Below are 19358 nucleotides of genomic sequence, written 5' to 3'. Positions count from 1 at the left end.
CGCAACACATTTCGCAGACGGAATCGAAATATGCCACGAAATGTACCTGAAAAATTATATCTTTATACGATACATTGTTCAGAAGATATGGTGCAGTAAAGATTGAGTTGCATGAAAACCAAACAGCAGGGTGAAATTCGCTATGGGAACAGGTGAAATATACGTACAAATATGTGTGAAATATGATAAATTATGTGAAATATATCTCACATGCGTATATTGTGGCAATGTCGCGGGCAAAAGGGTTCACCTGAACCCCTGGATTGAATTCAGCCAAAATCGGTACACTTATTACATGCTATCTGAAAAGGAATATTGTGGGGGTAAGAACTAGGAGCCCGCTATATATATATATATATATATATATATATAGGGTGTTACAAAAAGGTAGGGCCAAACTTTCAGGAAACATTCCTCACACACAAATAAAGAAAAGATGTTATGTGGACATGTGTCCGTAAACGCTTAATTTCCATGTTAGAGCTCATTTTAGTTTCGTTCTTCCACCTACGCTCAATGGAGCACGTTATCATGATTTCATACGGGATACTCTACCTGTGCTGCTAGAACATGTGCCTTTACAAGTACGACACAGCACGTAGTTCATGCACGATGGAGCACCAACACATTTCAGTCGAAGTGTTCGTACGCTTCTCAACAACAGATTCGATGACCGACGGATTGGTAGAGGCGGACCAATTCCATGGCCTCCACGCTCTCCTGACCTCAACCCTCTTGACTTTCATTTATGGGGGCATTTGAAAGCTCTTGTCTACGCAACCCCGGTACCAAATGTAGAGACTCTTCGTGCTCGTATTGTGGACGGCTGTGATACAATACGCCATTCTCCAGGGCTGCATCAGCGCATCAGGAATTCCATGAGACGGAGGGTGGATGCATGTATCCTCGCTAATGGAGGACATTTTGAACATTTCCTGTAACAAATTGTTTGAAATCAGGCTGGTACGTTCTGTTGCTGTGTGTTTCCATTCCATGATTAATGTGATTTGAAGAGAAGTAATAAAATGAGCTCTAACATGGAAAGTAAGCGTTTCCGGACACATGTCCACATAACATATTTTCTTTCTTTGTGTGTGAGGAATGTTATCTGAAAGTTTGGCCGTACCTTTTTGTAACACCCTGTATATATATATATATGGCTGATAACGTGGAGAGAGAAGGTGGGAAGGAGAGATGGGCAGAGAATGAGAAAGAGGAGATGGACGTAGATGATGGAGGAGGTAGAAAGGGGTGGGGGGAAAGGGAATGGAAAACGGATGAGATGGGCGGACGGAGGAAGTTGGAGGAGATGGACAGAGATAGGGGGTAAGAGTGGAAGGACAGAGAGAAGGGCAGGGGGAGATGGAAAGAGAGTGGTGGGGCGGGCGGGAGATGGACAGGGGGAAGCAGAAAATTGATAAACAGAAGTTTAGAATACACACAGAGGCAACGCCGGGTACTCAGCTAGTATCAGCACCATTTCAATCTTTAACACTGAGCATCTATGTTAAGATAGAAATCATGTGACACAATGCTGGGCTTTATGCTCTTTAATTATTATTCACATGATAGGCTGTAACTAAAACGAGTAAATAAATAAAGCTTCAAGAACAAGTGAACTGTTGTTTTCACTGTCCAGAAGTGGTGAAAAACATATGCTCAGTACCCCTTTTCCCTCCAGCTGAGTCTATCTAAACACTGTACTTAATATCACTACAAACTGTTCTATATAGGTTTTTATGTGAGTTAAGTGATTCCAGTCGTGACTCACTGATATTGTAACCATATTATCCTACTTTTAGGGTGTTTTTCTTGTGGGCAATATTACTTTACTGAACATTTAAGGAGTGTCTCCAATCTTTGGATAGCTTTGGGTTCCGCCAAAAATTGCCTCTACATCGAAGATAACGTGGTGTGTTCCTCTGAGTCAAGAAATTCTCAATCCAGTCACAGGTCTCATGTCACACCCAGTGTAATCATCAATGAGCGTTGGTGTGGTACTGAGTCAAATTCATTTTAGAGGTCAAGGAACAGTGCGTCTCTGCATTGATCCATGGCTTTCACGATGTCATGTGAGAGAAGATGGAATTCACGTGGTCGATGTTTTCGAAATCCAAGCAGACTGTCATGGATAAGAACACCTGCGTCAAATCGGAGTTAAATCTCGAACTTTCGAAGGTTAAGACCATCTTTCTCGTCAGGAGATGACATTGCTGACGAAGAAACTGGAGTTAATCTTCGAGAGATCGAGTTTTAACTCCGATTTGACATGGTCTGAACACTGCAAAAATTTTTGTACATGGATACCGCTGCGAAAAACTACGATGTCAGGGGATCATTCTGTTGTACACGGGGCAATCAGATGAAAGGGTGATAGAAGGAGAAAAAGTAAATAAACAGTTTATAATTTCAAAAGTAGTCGCCATAACTGTTAATACACTACCATGGCTCTGCGAGACAAGACGGTCAAAGCTTTTGTGGCAAAATGTTTGCGGTTCCCTACGCAACCATGATTGTACCCCGGGGATGACCCCTCCGACCGAGGCATATTGACGGCTATGAATGTCTTTCTTGAGGGTTCCAAAAACATGGAAATCGCGTCGGGAGATATCCGAACTGCATGGAGGAAGTGAAAGGGGCTTACCAGAGAAACGTATGCAGCGTAGTCGAAATATCAGACACGAAGCTCCAGGAAAGTCATGATGACCTTTTACTTTGATTCCATTGGCCCACTGCTCATTGACTTTCTAGAACACGGCGCCACAATTAACGCACAGTGGGACATCGACACATTCCAAAAATTGAAGTGCACCATCAAGTCCAAACGCCCGGGATTTTTGAGAGACAGGAACATTCTGTTGCAAGATAATGCTCGCCCAGATGTCGCCAAGGTTGTTCCGACTACACTGCAGAAGTTCCGCTGGGAAGCCCTTACACATCCATCGTACAGTCTCGATCTCTCTTTATGTAATTACGATATACTTGGAGCCCTGAAAAAAGACATTCATGGACTGATCGAATTTTATCATTATGAGAGTACTGAAGAGTAGTCTGTTTTAATTGTTAAAAACCATCCAAAAGCCAAGATCGCACAAAATATGTTTTATTCAAGACAACCGGTTTCAACAGCCGTACCTATCGTCTTCAGAGCTTCAACTCTTTTTTGTAGTAAAACATGTTCATTTTACGCTGACCTCATGCACAAGATGTCAAATGGATAAAACTCAGCGCTTTATAAACGTTTATTATCACTAAAATATTTTAAAATACACAGTATCTTGTCCAAAAGGCCATGTCCGTATGCATGTTGTTCATAGATACATGTTACATGATACAAATACGATACACAACAGCTTATCTGGTTACATATGCTGGGCACATACTCATGTGTGCTATTGTGTACCGTATTGGTACCATGTAAGAAGCGTCTGTGAGCGGTACGCATATCGACATGGCCTTTTGGAAAAGATGCTGTGTGGTTTTAAGTATTTTAGTGATGACAAACGTTTATAAAGTGCTGAGTTTTATCCATTTGACATCTCGTGCATGAGGTCAGCGTAAAATGAACATGTTTTACTACAAAACAAATGTTTAAGCTCTGAAGATGACAGCTAAGACTGTTGAAACCAGTTGTCTTTGAATAAAAAATATTTTCGGCGATCTTGCCTTTTGAATGGTTTTTAACATTCATGGACGAAGATTTGCTTCGAACGAAGAAGTGCAGCCGGTCAGTGTAGCCGAGCGGTTCTAGGCGCTTCAGTCAGGAACCGAGCGAGCGCTGCGGTCTCAGGTTCGAATCCTGCCTCGGGCATGGATGTGTGTGATGTCCTTAGGTTAGTTAGGTTTAAGTAGTTCTAAGTCCTAGGGGACTGATGACCTCAGATGTTAAGTCCCATAGTGCTCAGAGTCATTTGAACCATTTTGAAGAAGTGCATGCCTGGGAACAATCAGGGTTTATAGGAAACTTCCATGATGGCATTGACTCTCTTGTGTCACAGTGGGATAAATGTATTAACAGTTATGGAGATTACTTATGAAATAATAAACAGTTTACTAACCTTTTTCCATCTGTCTCGTTTTCATTTGACTGCCCCTTGTAAATTCATAATTACGTTGCGGTTGCTGACACACAGTATGACAGACATCTCATTTCCAACGGAACAGCTGTTCAGACAAGCCACTCACCTTCTTGTAGGTCAGAAGATTACATGCTTAAATCATTGATTGTTTAAATTACGTTAGCAGGTAACCTACCTACAAGATATCAGCATTTTCCCACTGAGTACGAAGTTCAGAAGAAAAGGACACGACTTAGGCAAGCGCCATACAGTTATTATGAACCAAGCGTTTTCATGGCCAGATCACAGCTGGGCGCTCTGGTCCACTGCCTACCACCCATTAAGCGGCTACCCACTTTCGCTGCGGTCCCAGCGTCAGGTGTGGCCCACGTATATAAGGCGGTGCGTTACCGGTAGCCGGCACCACTCGCTGGCCACCTCCGCCTCCGCCGACATGAAATTCGCCGTGGTCGTCGTCCTCGTGGTGTGCGCAGCGGCCGCCGCCCGCGCCGGGCTGCTGCACCACGCGCCGCCCCCGCCGCCGCCGCCCCCGCAGCACGAGATCATCTACGACTACGTGGCGCCGCCCCAGTACCGCTACGACTACGCGGTGCGCGACGGCCACACGGGCGACGCCAAGACGCAGTGGGAGCACCGCGATGGCGACCGCGTCACCGGCGCCTACTCGCTGGTCGACGCCGACGGCACGACGCGCATCGTCGAGTACACCGCCGACGACCACAACGGCTTCCAGGCGGTCGTGAAGCGCGTCGGTCACCCCGCGCCGCCGCCCCCGCAGCCCCCGCGTCTTCCCGCTCACCCCGCCCCCGCCCCCCACCCCTACCCACTGCCTTACCACGGTTAGTCTGCCGCTGTATTGGTAACATCTGCATCACCCACTCCCACTATAAGAATTTCACCTTCTTTCTCCCTCCTCACTCTTGTTAATCGTCTTTCTCTGTTGCAGATTACTTGTACAAAACTATTATGTTAAGCTCATGTTGTTGTTATTAACTACGTTGAAATAAACAAATATGATTAAAAACTACACTTTCATTTCTTTTTAAACTGAATCGTTGCTTTCACCTAATCCAAAGTTAATGATTTAATCAGCTCAGTAGATTTCCATGCACACATGTACAACGGAATTTACAGAAAAATTAAACCATTACTGTTATCCATATTCGTTCTCACATGAAAATTTGATCAACAAAACTCAGCATTCACCGACTTTCCACGTTCTCAACATCATAAAACAAGGAGTTCAAGTCAGTCTGTGTGTCAATTAAAGTCAAAAAGCAGTCTAGTACAAAACAAGATACTCTGACGTTTTGTAAGCAGGCTGTTTAGGTTTTTATGTTGGTAACGCCACGTAGCGCTCTATATGAAAATCACTGACTGTGTTGTGTGAAGGCTGTGGTACGTTTGCATTGTTGGAGTATATGCTATTGTAGTGTTGGGCAGTTGGCTGTTAACAGCGCGTAGCGTTGCGCAGTTGGAGGTGAGCCGCTAGCAGTGGTGGATGTGGGGAGAGAGATGGCGGAATTTTCAGAGCGGACGATCTGGACGTGTGTCCATCAGAAAGAGTAAATTTGTAATATTGGATATCAGGGACTGATATAAATATTATGACTTTTGAACACTATTAAGGTAAATACATTGTTTGTTCTCTATCAAAATCTTTCATTTGCTAACTATGCCTATCAGTAGTTAGTGCCTTCAGTAGTTTGAATCTTTTATTTAGCTGGCAGTAGTGGCGCTCGCTGTATTGCAGTAGTTCGAGTAACGAAGATTTTTGTGAGGTAAGTGATTTGTGAAAGGTATAGGTTAATGTTAGTCAGGGCCATTCTTTTGTAGGGATTATTGAAAGTCAGATTGCGTTGCGCTAAAAATATTGTGTGTCAGTTTAAGCACAGTCATTTATAATTTTTCGAAGGGGACGTTTCAGTTTCAGATTATTGTGGCAAGTAATAATGTAATGCTAGTTTACCTGGAGCTCTCTTCAAATGTAATTTCCAGAAAACAAACGGTAAAAATTTTAAACATAAAACTAACAGTACTGATTGTCACGTATAATATTGAGAATAAACTAAATATTAACAGCTCAAAGCGAATCGAAAATGTTTGTCAGATCCATATCCTTGTATTGTAACCTAGACATGCTAGACTAGAGGTATCAGATTTGGAATCAATTACGAGGATGAAAAGTTGGTCTGTAATGTCTTCTTAGTATCGATATAGAATATTTCGAACTAATAAGAATAGCCATTTTTAAACTAATAACTCCCTCATTTGTTACAAGTGATTTATGGAAATAATGCAAGTCGGCTGGGGATTTTTAACTGTCCTGTTGAACAAGAGCGACTAGATAATGGAACTCTGAGAAAAATATCTAAGATTAATAACTAACAAGGAGAGATCCCGAGGGATTGCATCGACTTTTTGAAACCATCTATTCGATGATGTGCGTTATGATCCCAGGTATCTCACCATACAGTCATTCATCCTGAAAGGCCCTCGTTTGCGCGTAATCGACGAAAAAATATTCCGTAACTTTGCATGGTGTTCTGGAGCCCTAAGATTGACAGTAATACATTTAGTGGCGTTGTTACGTAGTTGATAGCATATGAGACTGACATGTAGAAGGCTGAAGGTTCAAATCCCGCCAGAAGTTTCAATTTTTTTGGTTTTTGAGTACTTATCGGAACGACTTTGATCATTATTTTTTTCAGATAGTTGATTTTAATGTAGTATTTTAAAATTTCGAATCCTTTGGCACGTCATTTTAATCATTGTGTTTCCGTTATATTTTCTTCTTATTGTTTCTTCCTATCATTTCATTTTCATTTGGAATCTTTATTCATGTGATTATAATTAGTTTTATTTATCTGTCACAATAATTAGGCGTTTGAAAATGTCAATCTGCCAGTTAAAAAATAAAAGACGGAATAAAATATTTATATTGTCTGTGCAATGGTGTCAAAACTTTATTTTTCATTATGTATAAGAAGTACAAATTTTTGGTTGGTAATCATCATGTAAAAATTTAAAACAAAGATTCCTGGTGCACTATGATAAGGCAGATTAAGACTTACACGAAAGAAGAGCTTATGAATAAAGGCGCAAAATGGGCAACAGAACTAATGAACGCAGTAACACGGAAGAAAACACAAGATAACAAACGGAAGAAATTAAATGAAAATTAATACAGAAAAATAATTCCCAATGAAAACGGAATGACAGGGAGAAAAAATAACAGCAATTGAAAAGGTTAATACAATGATAAAATTACGTGACAAAGGATTCAAAAGTTTGAAAATGTAATTGATTAAAAATAGTGATCAAATAAATTTCGATAACTGTTTAAAAAGGAAAATAATTGAAACATTTTACAAGAGTTGAACCTTCCATGTCCTACAATTCAGTCCCCTATGCTATCCACTACGCAACAACACCACTAAACTTATTTCTGTCATTTTATAGCTCTAGAACATCACACAAAGTTACGAAAATATATTTTTCGTCGATTACTCTCAAACGCTCCCACACCCTGGTCAATGGCTGCAGGATGAGATACCCGGGAGCCTAACCTATGTCACCATATATATTGTTTCAAAAAGTCAGTCCCATCCCTGGGGATCTCTCCGCGCAAGTGCTATGTTGGAATACCGCATAAGAATAGAAATAATTGTAAAAAGAAAGCCATATTACGTAATGTATTACACTATCTGATCAAAAGTATCCGGACACCCATATATTATGCGGAATTGGCCTCTAGATGTCACGAGAGGCGGATCCACATTTTAAAAGGAGGTTAGGAATATTGTGTTGACAGTACAAAAGAAGTAAAAGCAGAACGGATCGTTTAAGAAGTTCAGCGTTTTCGAACGTGGACGGGTGACCGTCATCGGATGCCACACGAGTAACAAACCTATCAGGGACATTTCAACCGCTCTAAAAGTGCCCAAGTCGATACCTGGTGACGTGACTGTGGAGTCGAAACGCGAAGCAACAACCACAGCTAAACAAAAATCAGGCAAATCTGATGTGTTGACAGGTAGGGACCGTCGCGCGTTGCAAAGGGAGACTAAAAAATGGAATCAAATCGGCGGAAGGAGTCACTCTTGAAGTACAGAGTGCTAGCTAAAGTCCAACCTGCACAATGGCTGTGCGTAGGCAGTTAGAGAGAATGGGATACAATTGTCGAGCAAGGCCTCATAAGTCACACATTTCTGTAATCGATGCTATGCGGCACTTGCGATGCTGTAAAGAGTGACGTCACTAGGCGGTTGATGTCTGCAAACGAGTGATTTGTAGTGTGATCCACACTTTACCTTGAGAAAATCCAATGGAAGTGTATGGGTTTGTCGAATGCCTTGAGAATGTTACTTGCCAGTATGCGTCGTATACAGTGAAACACGCAGGAGGTAGTGTTACGAAAGGGGGGTGTTTTTCTTGGATAGGTTGTGGACCCCTAACTGCGTTTAAAGTACGCTAAATGCGGAACGACAGGAGCACATTTTATACCACTATATACTGCTTACAGTAGAGGAACTGTTCCGATACGATGATTACATATCAGAACTTCAGTGCACCGTGTCACAAAGCAGCAACTGTGAGGCAGTGGTCTGTGGACAAGAACATTCCTGGAATGGACTGGCCTGTCCAGAGTCCCGACCTCACGCAGAGGAACACCTTTGGGATAAGTCAGGATGTCGGCTTCGCTCCGGACCCAGTGTCCAACATTACTACCTTGTCTGATTTCGGCTCTCGAGGAAAACTGAACTGCCATTCCTCCACATCCATTCAGATACCCCACTGAAAGTGTTCCCAGCAGAATTCAAGACGTCATAAAAGCAAAGAGTGGACTCAGCCAAATATCAATGTTCACTACAGGTTCAAAATGGTTTAAATGGCTCTGAGCACTACGGGACTTAACATCTGTGGTCATCAGTCCCCTAGAACTTAGAATTACTGAAACCTAACTAACCTAAGGACATCACACACATCCATGCCCGAGGCAGGATTCGAACCTGCGACCGTAGCGGTCACGCGGTTCCAGACTGAAACGCCCAGAACCGCACGGTCACACCGGCCGGCCAGTCACACATCGCCATAAAAAATTACGAAGTGCAAACAATATAGAAACAGATCTGAAATCAGCAGAGATATCCTGCTGTGGTCAGCAATTATCACTGGTTTTGTTTTCTGTAAAATAACAGTTTTTGCTGATAGTCACGACTTTTTTATTAATTTGCTGTACGACACATTTCGGGAAATAATTCCCGTTAGAAAGTGTGTTTATAGTGTACGACGCCATTTTTAGACATTATGTTTTCGATATGTGAGCTACTGCATTACTCTGCTCATTTTACTATTAACTACACACGCGTGATTTTGTAATGTATCCCCACAGATGCTGTTGATTTTAAAAGTATTATTTACGAATTTCTTGTTATCCGCTTTTGTGGAAACTAACTCAAGGTATACTCCACTACAGACTCCACAGTGCACGTTAAAAAAAGGAACTTACTTAAAAAGACACTTGATGATGAGATGCATTTCCTGCGAGGCGCTGCGAAGAGGAGAAGCTAAAAATTGTGACTGGAAGCAAGAATTATATGAAAACCATTTCATCTACACACATTATAAAAGCGTGTGTGTGTGTGTGTGTGTGTTTGTGTGTGTGTGTGTGTGTGTCTTTTCTACATCTCCTCCTTAACCACAGGATCGATTTCAACAAATCGTGGAACACATATCCCTTACTGCCAGGCCACAACCGCTGACGGAGTAAAAACCACTTACCTTTCTTAGTTCAAGAGATACGACGTCGAAAACAATAAGGTGCTTGAGTAACTGCCGCATCATTCATGACGGTTAAATTTATTTGTTCTGTGCTACTGACTCTATTCGCAACATATTTTGCAGATACTATCAACATATTCCGATAAATGTACCTATAGAAATAAATCATTGTTGGACACATAGTTCATACATACTTAGATGCGTGAAAAAGTGCCTCATCGAGCATGAAGTTTTAGTACATTTATTCTTTACTACTGAGACAGTTCTACAATAGAGTCAACTTAAGGAAGTCCGTGACACCTGGAAGTGCTTTTGACTGCTTTCAACTGCAAAACGCAAATGGTTGTAGACGGAAAACGATAGTCGCCTATGGTGCTATGAATGGGGTCAAGAGACGTTTACAAAATCACGTTGTAGACACGCGAAGCAGCTGGACTCATACATTTGCATATGATGCATATTTCTTTGTACGGATGCTTCATAATTTCAGTTTTCAACGATCCGTTAGGTGTTCTTCGTCTGAGCACAATGGCTTCTTTCCTTGCGGGTATTTGAGAGTTGCGCTCGATGTGTATTTGTGGAGTGAGTTGGCAGTATTGGATGAGTGCACAATGTTGTGCTATGTTTGTGTTCTACCATAATAATGAGAGAAAGGGTAGGGAGAAATCTAGAGCTGGCAGATAGCCTATTTCCCTCAAATAAAACCAAGGGGTCTATCGAGCTCAGTGTCCCCATCCGATAGCCATATCATCAACAACAGGTCAAATGCCCTCACTTTATGAGACACTGCAGAGAGGCTTACAATTTAACGCAGGACATTGGCACAAAGACTGGTTATCAGGAAATTTATGCCATCGCCTCACCTCCCCGTGTCAGCCAAATACTGGCAGTAAAGATTTCATCCACGAGCAGGATTCGAACCAATTTACATCCGAGTCGAGCGCCACAGCACAGAGGCACATTGTCTATCCACGCTATGGACGTCGGTGCTATCTGAAGGAATAGTTTCATCGTGCATATATGCAGCCTGAAGCGACGAGTGAAAATTTGTACCATGGCAGGAATTCGAACCCAAGTCTCCTGTTCACTAGGCAGATGCACTAACCACTTTGCTACCCTGGCACCGTGGCTTTCCACAACTGCATGTGCTTCTTCTTAATCCAAATCCCATTCACACCTTAGACCTCTTGGTATTCCAGCTAATATCATTTGAGGTAAAACAGAGAACTTTCATTTGGTTTGGATAGAAAAGAAAAAATACCTAGCGAATTTTAATTGAACAATTTTATTGTAGTATATTTATCAACAAACAGTGTGATATCAACAAGGCAGTTTTGTACAAGTTGAATCAAAGAAAGACGATTAGGGAGAGAGTTCGTGGAGTAGTTATCGTCTGATAAAGTGGAGTGAGGATGGTAATGTAGGCCTCACCAATGGACTGGTTGATCAACCGTGATAAGGCAAAGGGTAGGGGTGCGGAGCGGGGGCGGGGTGGGCGGGAAGACGCGGAGGCTGCGGGGGCGGCGGCGCGGGGTGACCGACGCGCTTCACGACCGCCTGGAAGCCGTTGTGGTCGTCGGCCGTGTACTCGACGATGCGCGTCGTGCCGTCGGCGTCGACGAGCGAGTAGGCGCCGGTGACGCGGTCGCCGTCTCGCGACTCCCACTGCGTCTTGGCGTCGCCCGTGTGGCCGTCGCGCACCGCGTAATCGTAGCGGTACTGGGGCGGCGCCACGTAGTCGTAGATGATCTCGTGCTGCGGGGGCGGGGGCGGCGCGTGGTGCAGCAGCCCGGCGTGGGCGGCGGCCGCTGCGCACACCACGAGGACGACGGCCACGGCGGATTTCATGACGGCGGGGGTGGAGGTGGCCGATGAGTGGTGTCGGATACCAGTAGCGCACAGCCTTATATACGGGACACACCTGGTGCTGCGACAGCGGCGAAAGTTGCGGACCGCTCAGCGGGAGGTGGGCAATGGACCAGAGCGGCCATGAAAATGCTGGGCTCGTAATAACTGTACGGCACGTGTCTAAGGAGTGGCCTGTTCCTCTGAACTTCGCACACAGATGGTAAACGTTTATAACTTGTATGGACGTTGCTGATGAACCTAGACAAGTAACTGAATTTAAGTGAGACTATATTTAGACCTGCATGAAGTTAAATGTCTGCACAATTCCCAGGTTGGGCGTGCGATTCCAGTTCCAAAGAAAGCAGGTGCTGACGGATGTGAAAATTACCGAACTATCAGTTTAATAAGTTACCGTTGCAAAATACTAACACGAATTCTTTACAGACGAATGGAAAAACTGGTAGAAGCCGACCTCTGCGAAGATCAGTCTGGATTCCGCAGAAATGTAGGAATACGCGAAGCAGATCTGACCCTACGATTTATCTTAGAAGCTAGGCTAACGAAAGGCAAACCTACGTTTATAGCATTTGTAGATTTTCAGAAAGCTTTTGACAGTGTTCTCTGGAATACTCTCATTCAAATGCTGAAGGTGGCAAAGGTAAAATACAAGGAACGAAAGGCTATTTATAATTTGTACAGAAACCAGAAGGCAGATATAAGAGTCGTGAGGCACGAAAGGGAAGCAATGGTTGAGAAGGGCATGAGACAGGATTGTAGTCCATCCCTGATTTTATTTAATCTGTACATTGAACAAGCAGTAAAGGAAACAAAAGAAAAAAATGGAGTAGGAAATAAAATCCAGGGAGAAGAAATAAAAGCTTTGAAGTTTGCCGATGACAATGTAATTCTGTCGGGACAGCAAAAGACCTTGAAGAGCAGATGAACGGAAGGGACAGTGTTTTTTTGAAAGGAGGCTGTAAGATGAACATCAACAAAAGCAAGACGAGCATAATGGAATGTAATCGCATTAAATCAAGCGATGCTGAGAGATTTGAATTAGGAAATGAGACACTTGAATTAGTAGATTGGTTTAATACTTGGGCAGCAAAATAATTAAGGATGGTCGAGAAGTGAGGAATAAAAATGTGCACTGGCGATGGCAAGGAAAGCGTTTCTAAAGAAGAGAAATTTGTTAACATCGAGTACAGATTTAAGCGTCAGGAAGCCTTTTCTGAAAGTATTTGTGTGGAGTGTAGCCACGTATGGATGTGAAATACGGACGATAAACAGTTTAGACAAGAAGAGAACAGAAGCTTTCGAAATGTGGTGCTACAGAAGAATGCTGAAGATTAGATGGGTAGATCACATAACTAATGAGGAGGTATTGAATAGAATTGGAGAGAAGAGAAATTTGTGGCACTTGACTAGAAGAAGGGATCGGCTGGTAGGACACGATCTGAGTCATCAAGAGATCATCTATTTAGTACTGGAGGGAAGCGCGGAGGGTAAAAATCGTAGAGGGAGACCAAGGGATGAATACACTAAGCAAATCCAGGAGGATGTAGTTACTCGGAGATGAAGAGGCATGCACAGGATATAGTATCATGGAGAGCTGCATCAACCATCAGTCCCCTAGACTTAGAACTACTTAAACCCAACTAACCTAAGGACATCCACACATCGATGCCAGAGGCAGGATTGGAACCTGCGACCGTAGCAGCAGCGCGGTTCCGTACTGAAGCGCCTACAACCGCTCGGCCACAGCGGCCGGCATCAAACCAGTCTTTGCACAGAAGACAACGACAACAACGTACATTGCCGATGAATCTAAACAATTAACTGAGACTATATTTTGGTCTGCATGACGTTAAATGTCTGAAAAATACCCTGGTTGGACATGAGATGTCTGTGTATTTGTATTGGTACTGGTGAGCCAACAAAGATGCATATATAGACCCCACTGTTTCTCGACGACCACATAGTACCACTCCTCGAGGTTGAATGTAAAGGCCATTCCTGCAAACGGTTAGCTGTGAGGTTATTTGTACAACGTAGAGTATACATTCGACCCATGCTTATTCGAATCTCGATAAATCGAATTCGACTATATTCGAACTTCTTGTCAAGTGCCTTTGAAAAAACTTGATGAAGCGGAGGAATTGTAAGTGTTGTGGTACATTCGGTAAATCTAAGCTACTGTCGTTACATACGCCCCGTAAAGAGCCTATAATTCGAAGGTAGCAGCTATCTTCCCCCTTCACACGAGCCGTTGAGAAGCGCTTCTCTGCAGCGCATCGAGCCTTCACATGGTGCTGCGGGGCGCGAAGCTACTGAAAAGAGAAGCAGCCCCTTTGTAGTCGCTCTGCGTCGCTTTTATCTGTCGCTGCTGATGAGCACGATGCCTCTCTTTTAATCCTCTTACTGAATAACAAAATCAAAATGAGGAAAACTACAATAAATCCTAGGTGCCAATATTTCTCGCAGGAAGACTAGCTAAAGCTTTACTAAAAAGGCAGCCAATTTAACCAACTGTGTGGCGGCTACAAGTGGTAAACGTATACGTGTCATCAAGGCAGCTAACCGTCAGTCGCTTTAGCACAACAATAATAACATTTTCTTTATATTTTTGCTGGCAGTGCGTGATTACCACCACACAGACTCACTTTGACTCACGCTGATCTGTGTTCATGAACTAGCTGCGCGGGGTAGTCGTGTGGTCTTGGGCACCTTGCGACGGTTCGCGCGGCTCTCCCCGTCGGAGGCGCGAGTCCCTCCCCGGGCATGGGTATGTGCGCTGTCCTTAGCGTAAGTTAGTTTAAGTTGGATTAAGTAGTGTGTAAGCCTAGGGATCGATGACCTCAGCAGTTTGGTTCCATAGTCCTTACCACAAATTTCCAAATTCCTTGCTCACGAACTGTTTGCTTCATTAGAGGTTAATTGACAGTGAAACTAAATTCCCTGAAAACTGGCAGTTGTATGAAGGCTACGATTATTTTCCTCTTATAGGCGTTGGTGATTGGGGTTTCGGCATGTCATCTTTCTTACTGCGTTAATATGAAGACAGTTTCTTTTCAAAGAGTTTTCAGATATAGTCTCGGTAGGGCTAGGAGGTCCGTGGAACGTATTTTTGGCATTCTCGTAAACGAGTGCAGAATCTTTGATCGGCCTCCGAATGTACTCCATAATTTGCTGAAAACATTGCAGAACCTTGCTATGTGTTGCACAGTTTTGTTCCTGAGAGAGAAAGGTACAGATTTGAAGACATCTTGAGTATCTGCGTGTTACATGATATGGCTGCAGGCCCAATACAAGCGGGAACTGAAAAGTAACTAAAAATGTTGTAATTTAATCTCAAAGATACAGTAAGCAAATTTGTTCGACTGCCATACCAGAGGAATACTCTACAAAAACTTTTTTTATCATTGAGAGACAAAGGACTAATTTCGAGATTGTTTTATTGCTTCTAGTATTAACTGCCTTTTTTGTTCTGATGTGCTGGCGTAAAGACGTACTGTATAGTTTCATGACTATGTGTGTGTTAAATGAAGGTGTTAAATGATGAAAAATGTGTTTTATAATTTCTGTCAAGATCAAGCCTAAATCCCATACCAATGGAGTACAAATTATTCTGTTAATTCGAGAAGGCGAATTTTAGACGGAGGCGACGATCTTTACGACGGCGCTGCTCAACAATAGAGGTACGTGATTGTGCTCACTACTCTCCTTTGGTGGCCGCTAAGGTTAATTTCGATGTGTTTTTGCCGAGACATTCAGAACCTGCAATCTTCCTTTTCGTATAAAAATAGGAGTCCGATTGAAAAAGAAATATTCTTAAATTTAAATAATTGCAATTCTTTTACCCAGGCCACGGGGAATGATAGAAAGTACGTGCCTCTACCCTGATTGTACGTTCGCAATCTCCGAGTTTGTTACGACGTAATTATTTTACACAAAAAAATTAAGATAGATCTTTCTCATCAGATCGCAACCACTCGTACGCGAATGTACGTACCCTCTGAATGCGTCTAGTCAGTCATGCGCATTGTTCTAAAGCTTTTCTGTTAATATTCTGTGGATTGCATCTCCGCAATTAATTTTTGTTTATGCCGCAAATCACACTTCACGCGAAGTATTTATTACGCAAGTTTCAGACTCCATTTAATGTCAAAAAATTCCGAAGTACGGCTCACTAAGCAAACCGCTACAATAATTTCATATCTCTACAACTACAATAATAAAAAAATAACAAAAAAAAAACAATAAGAGAGAGGGTACGTTACAGAACAAAAGTGTCTGACGCTCACTAGTTGTCGTCTTCTCTGAAGAACATTTACCACCAATGTCCAGTGAAAACCTTAACTTTGTGTAGTTTATCTGAATATTCCTCACACTCCATGTTCCATATCATTGATGGTTTTCAGCATCACAGATGAAACCTTCTGCATAGACTTCCATCTCTAGTCAACGGTACGACCAACACTACCGTACTAACGAAATAACAGTGAGTGACAATCCCAACACGTGACGACCCGACTGTTAACATAAGACGTTATCCACTGCTTGGCCAGTCAGCAGTGGCACGAAGTGGCGTCCCGTGATGGCCGCTGTTGGACTCAATGTCCCGCCAGCGCCTCTGGGCTGCCGGTGGCAATAGTCCGCCATTGAATGTCACGGAATCGCCGTGGCGCTGCATGTCTAAATGCGCCCATAAAAACCAATGCTTTGCTAGCGGAAGCGCCACTGACAAGGTGGCCTAACACACTTCAGTTCCAATTGTTTCGCCAATTGTTCGGATAACTACTTCGTCACTCAATTCTTCGCCGCGCTCCTTTGTTTTCTCAACCGTGATTCACTTACTACAGCACATGGCAGTTGTAACAATGTCTATGAAGAAGTATGACTTTCGCAGTAAAGAAGAAGTTTATGAAGACATTGGAATGTGGACAGAAAAAATAGTATGTAACGGAAAGTTTTCCTCGATGTCCATTAACTTGAAGCAGAAAGATAAGATTGCTGAAACAGTATCATACAACGGGAGGGAACAGGTCCGGAGAGTTACGTTCCTGACTCTTCGAGAATGCGTATTGAAGTTCAGTATAGGGGACAAAACATACGTAACTAAAGTTAAGCGATAAAAAAGTCTAAGTCATTCAGCTGAAGCGCGATTCCAGATCATGGAGAGCCTCGGAAATTCTGTTCCTGTGTAAGGGGGAATTTAAATTAGTCTGGGGCGGCAGCGAGTATTTGGATCAAGGAGGGAGGCTTAACAGAGTCATTCGTGCAGTTATCTGAAAGCTGTGCTAAGGTGGCTTAGTGGCTAACGTACCTCCCTAGTAACCATGAGCGACAGGTTAGATTCCCAGCCTTAGTACAAAGTTTCACACGCCGCTTCAGTCTACACACAAAAAAACTTATATTCTTACTTTGACTTTTCCCTTATCCCATCTCAGTCAAACTTTCAGTAGGTCGCACTCTCAATTATTCGAACTTTTTCTTTGGCCCCTTGAACTTCGTACTACCGACAGTCGACTGTAGATTTTTGACGTTGCAGGATAGTCCGGTTCAGACTTTCGTGGCCACCTCACAGCAGAAAGTATTCTGCATTTAGGAACAAATCTGCGTTAAAATACAAATTCCTATTTCAAATGACTACGTTGATACCCAACACGAGTACAGCCTTCCTGCAAGACACGGAGGTAAAACTATCCAGGACAAAGATCAGATAAGACTTGCCACTAAATGTAGATAACTTGCCTGCTGGTAGGTTACAGGAAAGTCCCACTGGCAGGTGTTGCTTCTACATCTACATAGATAGTCCGCAAACCAGCGTAAGGTGCGTGGCGGAGGGTACCGTGTACCACTACTTGACATTTCCCCTCCTGTTCCACTCGCAAATAGAGAGAGGGAAACACGACTGTCTGTCTGCCTCCGTTGTTGTTGTTGTGGTCTTCAGTCCAAAGACTGGTTGGATGCAGCTCTCCATGCTACTCTATCCTTTGCAACCTTCTTCACCTCCAAGTACTTACTGCAACCTACATACTACTGAATCTGCTTATTGTATTCATCTCTTGGTCTCCCTCCACGGTTTTTACCCTCTTCGCTGCCCTCCAATACTAAATTGGTGATCCCTTGATGCCTCAGAACATGTCCTATCAACCGATCCCTTCTTCTAGTCAAGTTGTGCCACAGATTTCTCTTCTCCGCAGTTCTATTCAGTACCTCCTCATTAGTTACGTGATCTACCCATCTAATTTTCAGCATTTTTTTTTTTTGTAGCACCACATTTCGAAAGCGTCTATTGTCTTCTTGTCTAAACTAGTTATCGTCTGTGTTTCACTTCCATACAGGGCTACACTCCATACAAACACTTTCAGAAAAATTCACGGAGAGTGATTTCTCAGCCCTCACAGACACTCTCACCCTGCAGTGTGTAAACTCTTCCGATATCTTCTCTCGAAGACACTTACAGGAAGTGCTTGCAAGGGACTATCATAAAGACTTCCAGACACTTAAATCTACACTCGATTTAACAAACTTCTCTTCTTCAGAAACGCTTTCCTTGTCATTGCCACTCTACATTTTATATCCTCTCTACTTCGACCACCACCAGCCTCTGTATGAGCCCTAATTCTCGAACCTTATCTTCATGGTCCTTACGCGTGATGTGTGTTGGCGGGAGCACAATCGTTCGGCAGTCAGATTCAAATGACGGTTCTCTAAATTTGTTAATAGAGTTTCCCGAAAAGAACGCCGCCTCCCTCCAAGGATTCCCATTTGAGTTCCCGAAGCATCTCCGTAGCACTTAAGTTTTGTTCGAACCTACCGGTAACAAATCTAGCTGTCCTCCTCTGAATCGTTTCGATCTCTTCCTTCAGTCTGACCTGATATGGGTCCCAAATACTCTAGCAGTACTCAAGAATCGGTCGCACCAGCGTCCAACATGCGGTCTCCTTTTCAAGTGAACCACTATTTTCTGAAATTCTCACAATAATCCTAAGTCGACTACTTGCCTTCCCCACCACAGTTTTCACATGCTCGTTTCACCTCATATCGCTTTGCAATGTTACGCACAGATCTTTAAACGACTTGACTGTGTCAAGCTGGACACTAATAATACGGTATCCTAACATTACAGGTTTGTTCTTCCTACTCATCCGCATTAACTTACGTCTTTCTACATTTAGAGGTAGCTGCCATTCGTCACACCAACTGGAAACTTTTTCTAAGTCATTTTGTATCTTCCTACAGTCACTCAACTTTGACACCTTACCGTACACCACGGCATCATCAATCGCAGACTGCTACACACCCTGTCCCCCAAATCATTTATGTATATAGAGAACAACAGCGGAACTATCACACTTCCTTGGGACACTCCTGACCATACCCTTGTCTTTGATGAACACTCGGCGTCGAGGGCAACCTACCGGGCTCTATTACTCAAGAAGTCTTCGAGCCACTCACATATTTGTGAATTTATTCCATATGCTCGTACCTTCGTTAACAGCCTTCAATGGGGCAATGCTTTCCGGAAATCTAGATATATGGACTCTGCCTGCTGACCTTCATCTGTAGTTCTCAGTATATTATGTGAGTAAAGAACAAGCCGAGTTACGCACTAGCGATGCTTTCTAAAACCTTGCTGAT

General features: G+C 43.1%; 1 protein-coding gene across 1 annotated transcript; it reads right to left on the bottom strand.

Moving 5' to 3' along the window:
* Positions 1-11242: 11242 nt before the first annotated feature.
* LOC124595987 (larval cuticle protein A2B-like) lies at positions 11243-11721 on the bottom strand. The gene has a single exon (XM_047134931.1). The coding sequence runs from the start codon at positions 11709-11711 to the stop codon at positions 11310-11312; it is 402 nt and encodes a 133-aa protein (XP_046990887.1). The 5' UTR covers positions 11712-11721; the 3' UTR covers positions 11243-11309.
* Positions 11722-19358: the final 7637 nt, after the last annotated feature.

This window comes from Schistocerca americana, chromosome 2, assembly GCF_021461395.2.
Source record: "Schistocerca americana isolate TAMUIC-IGC-003095 chromosome 2, iqSchAmer2.1, whole genome shotgun sequence".
Lineage (NCBI taxonomy): Eukaryota > Metazoa > Arthropoda > Insecta > Orthoptera > Acrididae > Schistocerca > Schistocerca americana.
Note: the sequence above shows the minus strand (reverse complement) of the source record. Positions and strands in the feature narration are given on the sequence as shown.